Source organism: Chinchilla lanigera, unplaced genomic scaffold (assembly GCF_000276665.1).
Source record: "Chinchilla lanigera isolate Chin_1 unplaced genomic scaffold, ChiLan1.0 scaffold00809, whole genome shotgun sequence".
NCBI classification, from domain to species: Eukaryota; Metazoa; Chordata; class Mammalia; order Rodentia; family Chinchillidae; genus Chinchilla; species Chinchilla lanigera.
Window position 1 is genome coordinate 1 of NW_004956210.1, and position 9,836 is coordinate 9,836.

The following is a 9,836-nucleotide window of genomic DNA, read 5'->3' on the forward strand; positions in this document are numbered from 1 at the left end:
CTTCATTTCAGTAAATGCCTCCACCATCGGCCCACCTCCTGGTAGGCGGCTCTGGCTCCTCCTCTCCCTGGGGTCACACCGACCAGCCAGCCACAGGTCTTAGTCGCTTGAACCTCCCAAAAGCTCCAAGAGTGAACAACCGAACGAGCCAATGAGGGCGGGCGAGCGTGCGGGGAGCGGCGCCAGGCGGGGCGCGGGCCGAGCATTCGCTGCCATAGAGTCCTCCCCTCCCCCGGGGAGGAGCTAGAGGGGCCGCGTGCGTGGCTGGCTCGCAGGGCTCTCCCGGAAGTCTCTTAGGGCCGAGGCGGAAACGGAAAGCTCTTTGGGAGCAAGTAGTGGTGTGGTTTGTGTGGAGTTGGGTGTCCTGTGTGAGCGGGTGTGCGGGGAGGCCGCTTGGGTCAGCTCCGTTTGGGCCCGGGTGGGCAAGGGAGCGGCCTGAGGACGCGCGCCCGAGGAGGAGGGGCCCAGTGGGCGGGACCCGAAATCTGACCTGCTTAGAAGGGCGGGGTCGCGGCGCTCCTGAGTTGGGGGAGGCCCCGAGACCTGGACTTCTGGTAGGCGGTCGGTGTACCCTGCGCTGGCGGCGGGGGAAGCTCCAGGCCTCCCTCATGGCGGTGCGAGCGTCCTTCGAGAACAACTGTGAGATCGGTTGCTTCGCCAAGCTCACCAACACCTACTGCCTGGTGGCCATCGGAGGATCGGAGAACTTCTACAGGTGCGGCGGAGCGGGAGGGTTGCGGGAGTCGGGAGCTCCGGCCGAGAGCGTCGGGGCTGGTGACCCCGAGTCTGTGTCCCAGCAGCGTGTTCGAGGGCGAGCTCGCCGATACCATCCCCGTGGTGCACGCGTCCATCGCCGGCTGCCGCATCATCGGGCGCATGTGTGTGGGTAAGGCATGTGCGGGACGCGTGGGGAGGGAGTGGCGTCTCCAAGCACAGTAGTTGTTAATCGTGTCCCTGGAGAGAATTCGGAGTGACCTAGGAGTTTCCAAGCCTTCATTCATTATCTCTCGGGGCTGAGTGGGACCCAGGCTGAGTGGCGGTATATCAAGACAACTTCTGAAAAAAACCTTCTGGAGAATAGTCAGATAACATTAATTGCTTTCTCTCGTTCTCATTTCCTCTTCACAACGACACTGAGAGGTAGAAATTATCCTAATTTGACTGAGAAAGCTGAGACTCAGAAATCTGTGTAACTCACCAAGTACCACACCTAATGTGGAGGATTATAATTTGATATCTTCCTTGCCACTGACTATGGGCCTGCTTCTCTCTGGTTTTGACCATCCATTTGTGCCTCTATGAAATGACTGGTTAACAGTCTGGGTCATCCTATTCAGCCACACTGAAATCTTCAGTTCCCTTTTCCTCATCTCTGAATCCCATCTGTAGTCTCTAACCTCTCAGCATTGTTGACACTGGTCCTTTTTTTAAGCTGGCCCTATGTCCCTTTACTGCCATGTCTAGTTTCTTAGTTGTGCGCATTGGGCTAATATAGATGTCTCCCACCACCATTTTTTTTTTTTTTTTTTTTCCTACCTGGAATTGAACTCAGGATTTTGCACTTGCTAGGCAGACACTGTGCCACTGAGCTATATCCCCGGCCACACCTTTTTTTTTTTTACGTTTAAAAAAAGTGTTAAAACATTATAACCTTTACTTAGTTTCTGATGTACTTAAAACACCTGAATCTTTAACCATACCTTTAGGATTTGAAGCAATTTTTGACATAACAAGGAAGGATATAGCCTGGGGTCTGTGTATTTTAAGGAGAGAAGCTCAGAGTTTCAGACGATCAGAGTTTGGCCATAGTTGTGTTGGTATAATTTACTTTTTTTTTGTTGCTATGGAGTATGTTTTAGGTAAGTATCCTGGGGTGTATTCATACATTCTAATGGTGGGTATTTGGGCAGTTTTGTATTTAGTCTGTTAGGAATAGTGTTACTGTGTAAGTATCACACAGGTACATATTCCTATTGGATATATAATACAGTACCTAGGAAGGGACTGGCATAGTCACAGGTTGTTTTACTGTTCCGTATGGTAGATGATGATAGATAGCTACATCCCCGGCCCCGGGACCTGGCACACTTGGTGTGATGTGTGGATCAGTGGGCTAGAGGGTTGGGGTCTGAGACTAAAGCTATCCTGGAGAACCTAATTGGGCTGGGCTGGGTTGGGCTGTATCTTGATTCCTGAAGTCCCAGAAGCATCTCTTTATTCACGGCCTGTGTTTGTTCCACCATCCAATTTGGGTCTGTCCAGGGAACAGGCATGGGCTCCTGCTGCCCAACAACACCACTGACCAGGAGCTGCAGCACATTCGCAACTGCCTGCCAGACTCAGTGCAGATCCGGCGGGTGGAGGAGCGGCTCTCAGCCCTGGGCAACGTTACCACCTGCAATGACTACGTGGCCTTAGTCCACCCAGACCTGGACAGGGTGAGGTAGCCCAGCTTGGCTCAAGAGCCACAGGACCAGCGTAGGCTGTGATTAGCTATCGTGTTTGCCCCACAGGCGGAAGTTAGCCTCATCTCTTGTGGTTTCTGTACATATCAGGCCATCAGTAGGAACAGCAGCTATAACAGGGACCTCGGTGGTGTGGTCAGTGTCAGAAGCTGGGAGACCATTAATCCTTCAGGGTTAGGAGATTTGGGGAGAGTGGCCAGGCTTGGGCCAGGACAGATGACTGACAGTTGAAGTGGAGGGTGTGTTAGAGGGAAAAGGGTGACTTGGAGGCCAGCCCCCAGTGTTCAGGGTATGCTCGGGTCTGAGGGGCTCCAGAGCTGGCCCAGACTCTGTGCTAAACTGTAGCCTGTCCTTTCCCTGAGTGAGGCTTCCATGTACAGCTGCATAGCAGAGAAATGAGGGGCACTGAGTTCTGGCATGGAGGTTTCTGTTTCTTGGCTTACCTGTCCTGAACCCTGAGCAACAGTATCTTTGACTGACAGGAGACAGAAGAAATCCTGGCTGATGTGCTCAAGGTAGAAGTCTTCAGACAGACAGTGGCTGAACAGGTGCTAGTAGGAAGCTACTGTGTCTTCAGCAATCAGGGAGGGCTGGTGCATCCCAAGACTTCAATTGAAGATCAAGATGAGCTGTCCTCTCTTCTCCAGGTGCCCCTCGTGGTAAGACTTCTTGTGCCCTGCCCGTCTCTTGCTGAGACAGATCCTTTGCCCAGCATTCTGGAATCTGGATCCTCAGCCACGCTAGTTTGGGATCAGGGTCCAGATTCAGGGAGCAGCCTTTTGGGAAGAGCCTTCATTGGGGAGGGGAGAGACTTCGGCCGCTGTGCCGTGCCGTGCTGTGCTCCATGCCAAGCCCAATTTTGGCAGGCGGGCACTGTGAACCGAGGCAGCGAGGTGATTGCTGCTGGGATGGTGGTGAACGACTGGTGTGCCTTCTGCGGGCTGGACACAACCAGCACGGAGCTGTCGGTGGTGGAGAGCGTCTTCAAGCTGAATGAAGCCCAGCCTAGCACCATTGCCACCAGCATGCGGGATTCCCTCATTGACAGGTATGCGGGTCAGGGTACGAGCTTACTTTTCCTTTGGGGGTAGGGAAGAGCTGCCACCTAGCATGGGTGCTGAGTTGTGTTTGTCCTGTTAGGTGGTCCTCAAATGTGAGTGTATACCCACACACTGCTGAGCCTTCACAGGAAACAGCCAGCAAGCCTTTCTTGAGCATGTGCTCATCCTTTTCTCTGATGATTCAGCTCTCTAGGCAAAACTTTCTGCTGGTCCTTCTTATTTTATCATATTGACCATGTTTTTTTGTGGTTTGTATTTGCACATTTCTTGGTATTTGTAGCCAGTGCCCAGGACCTGAGACAGAAAAGAGATGCTGTTTGCTAGGGAAGTTGTGAAGGCTGCTGAAAAGGCTCAGCAAGCTGGGTGGTGTGGTGCATACCTTTAATCCCAGAACTTGAGGGGCTGAGGCTGGAGGATCACTGCAAGTTGGAGGCCAGTCTGAACTGCATAGTAAGGTCAAGGCCACCCTGAACTACATAGCAAGACCCTGTCTCAAAAAACCAAAACAAACAAGCAAAATGCTGAAGACTTTTGATGCCTAAGGAGCTCTTGTACTGGTTGGGTTGGGTATTGCATCAAAATCAGAGTCTGGTTATTTATGGATTAAAAAAAATGAAAAACACAAGGCCGTTACACTGAAGGTGTGAACACGTTAGGCTTTAGAATGTTTTTTGAAGAGCAGCAGTAGTTCTACCTCCTTCTCTCACACTCCGTTGAGGACCTTTCTGATGCCTGTCTTGCCCTGAACAAAGACTCTGTAGAGCAATGATTGCAAACCTGTTAGAGCTTTCAGTGATAACAAACAGCTGTCTGTGGCATGGGTGCCATAGGTTTGCCACCTGTGCTCTAGAAGCTGAATAACCCAAGGTAGAGCAAGTGTCAAGTAAGAGACCCTGTTCCCTTTCCTTCCTTTTTCTTCCATTTGTTTGCCTGATATTTTTGATCCCTCTAGGGAAGGCTCCATGGGGCATGACCCAGGAAAAGGGTGTAGTAACCACGTACAACTTGTAGCTTTCTCTTAAAATGTAAAAAACAACAAAAACCTTTTAGCTTTCTTTAAGGAGAATTAAACGTACAGTAAGTTCCTGATTTATGAATGGGTTCTGTTCTGGAAGAATATTCATAAGTCAGATTCGTTTGTGATGCTGACAAAGTTAGTCTTAGACACCTTTGACACAAACACATAATACAAACCATAAAAAACCCCAACACAAGCCGGGCGTGGTGGTGCACGCCTGTAATCCTAGCACTCAGGAGACTGAGGCAGGAGGATTGTTGGGAGTTCGAGACCAGCCTGGGCTGCAAAGTGAGCCCGAGGCCAGCCTGAATTGTATAGTGAGACCTTGTCTCAAAAATGACCAAAAAAAAAAAAAAAAAAATCCACACACAAAAATACTGTAAACTATTTTACTTTATAGTTGCCTTAAAATGGTGGTGCAGGGTTAAGGTTAGGGTGAACTACTGCATTTTATTTGCATCTATGAATGTTCATAATGAGAGGTCTGTTTGTTTCTGTAAAAGCTGGCACCTCATAAATTTGGGGCTTACTACACCTTAATTGTCCTCGCTTGGATAGCTTGGAAAGCCTGATGGGAAGCTTTCTGGGATAATGTTAAGTTTTCTAAAGGACAGATCATTTAGTCTTTCTTCAGGGAATGAGTAGGTTTGAATATACAGAGACAGGCAGATACAAAGGTGGGAAAATGTGAGCTGTGTGAAGGGGAACTCACAGAATGCTCAGGACTTTGAATGACCATTGAGGAAATTCTGACTGGTATCCCGTGGTTTGGGACTTCACATATTTTAGAATTCTTATAGAACTTCCTGGTACCAACCCTCAGATTCTGACTCCCTAGGTCTGTATGGGCCCATCGCTTGTGCTTTTTCTTTTAATAAGCTACCTTGGGTGATTCTGACTGGGGCATTTTGGGAGTCACACTCAGTAACTCTGCTATCAGTACTGGTAAGCAATCGAAAGTTTGGGTTTTCTGTTTTTGTTTTTTTCCTGTGGCACTGGGGATGGAATCCAGGCCTACTACCTGCTAGGCAGGTACGGTACCACTAAGCTACATCCCTAGCCTGAAAAGTCTTGTTCAGTAACTTTATATGCCAAGCACTAGTGATACAGTGGTAAGTAAACTACATTTCCTGTCCTTTTGGAGGATTGTATGAAAGACAGTATTTACAGTCAGTTATTTGATTAAACAACAATGGATCTCTTAGCAACCTGAGAACAAAAGTTTTAGTGATGTAATAGTTGATACATACCAAAGAACTCCAGCGAATGCTGTATTTAATGGTAAAACTGTAGAAACTATCACTAATGCCAGGCACAATTGTTACATTCCCCAGCACTAGTCAGACTTTTTCTGGTACTGCTTTCCTGTGTAGTCAGATAATATACAGAAATAGTCACTGAAAGAAAGTGAGACCACTCACTAGCATGTTAGGTTTGTGGACTTTTGTTTGAGGTGCTTGTGAGACCTCAGGATGAAGATGTCAGGTACAGGTATGTGACTAGAATATGTACATATTCCAGTTTTATAGTCATCAACCCGGCTTATTCTAGTAGGAATGTTCTTCAATAAATCCTTACAGAGCAGATCTGTTTTTCAGCCTAATGCTTCTGATCCTTGTGTTTGGTAGCACTAATAAAGCGGAATTCTGAAAAAGGAGTTCTGGTCCAGCCCTGTGTCTGGGTGATTTGTGGCCTGAGCACATCAGTTCCTCTGACTGAGTTCTCTTGCTCCCTTCTCTTAATATTCTTAGGTTCTGGTCTGTGATCAGTAACTAATTAAACATGATAGTCCAACCTGAGTGGCAAAGGAATTTTTGTCTTTAAACACTGAGAAGTCCAAACGAGACTGTGTAACGTGGGATGCAGTCAGACAGCATCCGGATGGGGCCAGGCTCTGAGTGTGGCTCTTCAGGGCTTAGCTAGAACAAAGGTCCAGGGCTGGGGGTGAGGTGTGCCCTGCGAAGCAGCTCCTGACAATGCTCTTCCTTCTCTGCAGCCTCACCTGAGTCACCTTCCGTGCTGCTGCCGGCTCCTGCCTCTGGACTTTACTCCTTCCCCCACACCTCACCTAGTCTGTGCTTGCTGCCGCCAAGAAGGTGTGGCAGAGGGATCAGTGAAACTGAGTGGCTGGGCGCCCGGCCCCCCATCGGTGCCATCTTCTGAACCTTGTTCCTGCAGAAACCCTCCATGTCACTCTGGCTGTCAGTGCTCTGGCTCCTGGATGAGGATTCTGCTGTTCTGGGGGACCCCATTAAAGGGCACCTGCCTCTGGCCATTCTGAGTGTGCTGTTTGTGCGTGTGGGCATGTGCCCCACCCTCTCCCTGTGTTAAGCATTCTGGGAAAGCTGAAAGGGAGACATACACACAGTCTTCTCCGTCATCAACAGGAGGCTTCATCCAGGGCGAGAGGAAGAAGCACCCCTTTTTGTAGTATTGGCAATAGAACTCTGAACTTGTACTGAGCTATATCTCCAGCTGTTTTTTTAAAATATTGGTAGAGAATCTCACTTAGTCACTAAGTTACCCAGGCGGGGCTCAAACCTGTGATCCTCTTCCCTCAGCCTTCCAGAGCTCTAGGATTATAAACATGCACCACCTTGCTTTCTGGGCCATGTTGTTATTTGATCTCTGGCCATGCTGTTTTGCAATTTGAATTTCCTGTGCATTAGTATCTCCAGCCAGTGATATAGGACCTCAGACAGGACAGAGCTGTTGTGGATAGGAAAGCTGGGAAGGCTACTATAAATTGCTGAGGAGACATGGGGATTTGGGCACCTACCTATAATTCAAGCATCCAGGAGACCAAGACAGGAGGATCACTGGGAGTTCTAGGCCAGCTGGGCCTACATAGTGAATTCAAAGCTGGTGTGAACTACATAGGGAGAGCCTGTCTCAAAAACAAACACAAGCTCAAGGAGAGCCCCGATGGATGCTAAGGGAGGTGTTGGTTAGGGTGGCTATTACGTCAGAATCACAGTCTGGATGATTCTGGGTTAAACAAAACAAACATGAGGCCCCAACACTGGATATCACAAAGTGTGCATTAGAGGAGCAGCAGGTGCTAGGTAGCCTGCCTCCCTCTCTCTCATCCTTAATTGAGGACCTTTCTCAAACCTGTCCTACCCTGAGTAGAGGCTCTCTACAGCAGTGGTGGCGAACTTAGGACGTGTGTATCACTGAAAACTCTAACAAGGTTGGCCATTACTGCTCTAGAAGATAGAAACCCCAAAGTGGAGCAAGTGCCAAGTAACATACCCTATGCTTCCCATGGGTAGAATTCCCCTTCCTTTTTCTTCATTTGCTTGCCTGATATTGATTGATCCTTGTGGCCAAGACTGGGGGATAATGAGGCAGTTGAGTCCTATGTGCTGCTTCTGAGGAGCTCAGAGTGTAGAGGACAAATGTAGTGGCCACACATAACTTTTAGTGCCTCCAAGAAGAATAAAGTGCCTTGGTTGTCCTTGAATGAGGGGTGTGGGAAGTTCTGATGAGAAGATTTCTTGGATCATGGAAGTTTCATAAAGGAAGGACCATTTAGTTTGGTTTTAGGGAGTAAGGTATTTGAATAGGCAGAGGCAAATGGAGAAGTAGCTCAAGTAGACACAGAGATGGGACAAAGTGGGATGTGTGAAGGGGAAGGTAGTGTTTTCAGAGTGCTGAGGAATTTGCCGACATCAGGAAATTTTGACTGTTAGCCTGTGGTTTGGAGTTTAGCAGATGTCGGGATGCTTGTTCATGTAACTTACTGGGATGCACTCTCAGATTCTGATTCTGTAAGTCTGGAGTGGTATCCAAGTTAGGCTTTTGTTTTGTTGGTGGTATTGATGAGCTAAACCCTTTTTTATTGTGAGGGAGGGTCTCACTAAGTTGGTAAGTTGCTTGGGTTGGACTCAAACTTGGGATTCCCCTGGCCCAGCCTTCCCAGAGTACTAAGATTACAGATGTGTGCCACCATGCTTGGTTTTTGTGTCTTATTATTTTTAAAAAATTAGGTACCCTGGGTGATTCTGATGTGGATATTTTGGGAACCATACTGAGTGACTCTGGTATTGCTACTGGTGAACAAGTAAAAGATTCTGGTTTCTCCCCTACTGAGGCACTCAGGAAGGAACCTAGGGCCTGCCCCATGCTGGGCCAATTCTATACCACTAAGCTACATCCCTACCATGCAAACTGTTGTTCAGTAACTTTATGCACCAGGTAACAGTGATGTGGTGATGAGTAATAATATTTCCTATTCTTTTGCAACATTGAATCTTGTAAGGAAGACAGTACTTACACAATTTATCATTTCATTACACAACAAAACCCCTTTTAGCAACCTTTTAATAGAAAAATTTCAGTGATGTGATAGTTGATACCTATCAAAAACTAAAGCACATGTTGTATATAATGGCAAAACTTAGAAACTGCCACTGAAGTTGGGCAGAATCACTGCGTTCCCCAGCAGGGGTCAGCCTTTTTCTGGTACTGTACTCCTCACCTCCACAGTCAGATGATACACAGAAATAGGTATTGGAACAGAAACAAGAACACTCACTCGTGTCTTTATTTGTGGACATGTTTTGTTTGAGGTATGCGTGAGTCTTCAGATTGAAGATAGCAGGTGGGTGATTAGAATATGTACTTCAGTTTTAGAATCATGCATATGATTTTCTTTTGCAATAAAAATGTTTTCGAGTGGGTGCAGTGACACAGGCCTGTAATCCCCCTACTGTCAGAGGCTGAGGAGAATCACAAGATCAAGCCCAGCAAGGGCAACTTACTTAATGTGACTGTGTCTCACAATAAAAATATAAAAAAAGAATGTAGTCAATACTCAGAACAGATCTGTTTTTCAGTTTAGTATTCTTAGTCTTTTCTGTTTAGTTAGCAGTTGAAGGAGCATTTGAAAATGGAAGCCAGAGTTCTGGCCCCAGGTCTGCCATAAGGGACTTAGGTTCTAGGTACAGCCTTTCCTTGGGGTAAGCTCCCTTTTCTGATGTTCTGTGGCTCTGTCATCAGTAAACAAATAAATTATTAAGCAAGTTGGTACACCCTGAGGAAGAATTCATTTTAGTCTTTAAACACAGAACTCCAAACTAGACTGTGTAACGTGGGATGCAGTCAGACAGCATCCGGATGGGGCCAGGCTCTGAGTGTGGCTCTTCAGGGCTTAGCTAGAACAAAGGTCCAGGGCTGGGGGTGAGGTGTGCCCTGCGAAGCAGCTCCTGACAATGCTCTTCCTTCTCTGCAGCCTCACCTGAGTCACCTTCCGTGCTGCTGCCGGCTCCTGCCTCTGGACTTTACTCC

At 47.7% G+C, this 9,836-nt stretch overlaps 1 protein-coding gene across 1 annotated transcript; it reads left to right on the plus strand.

Moving 5' to 3' along the window:
- The first annotated feature begins 225 nt into the window (after positions 1-225).
- Positions 226-6,819, plus strand: Eif6 (eukaryotic translation initiation factor 6). The gene is made up of 6 exons (XM_005415177.2): positions 226-715; positions 801-886; positions 2,263-2,438; positions 2,948-3,124; positions 3,332-3,513; positions 6,541-6,819. The coding sequence occupies exons 1-6, from the start codon at positions 609-611 to the stop codon at positions 6,548-6,550; spliced, it is 738 nt and encodes a 245-aa protein (XP_005415234.1). The 5' UTR covers positions 226-608; the 3' UTR covers positions 6,551-6,819.
- The last annotated feature ends 3,017 nt before the right edge of the window (positions 6,820-9,836 follow it).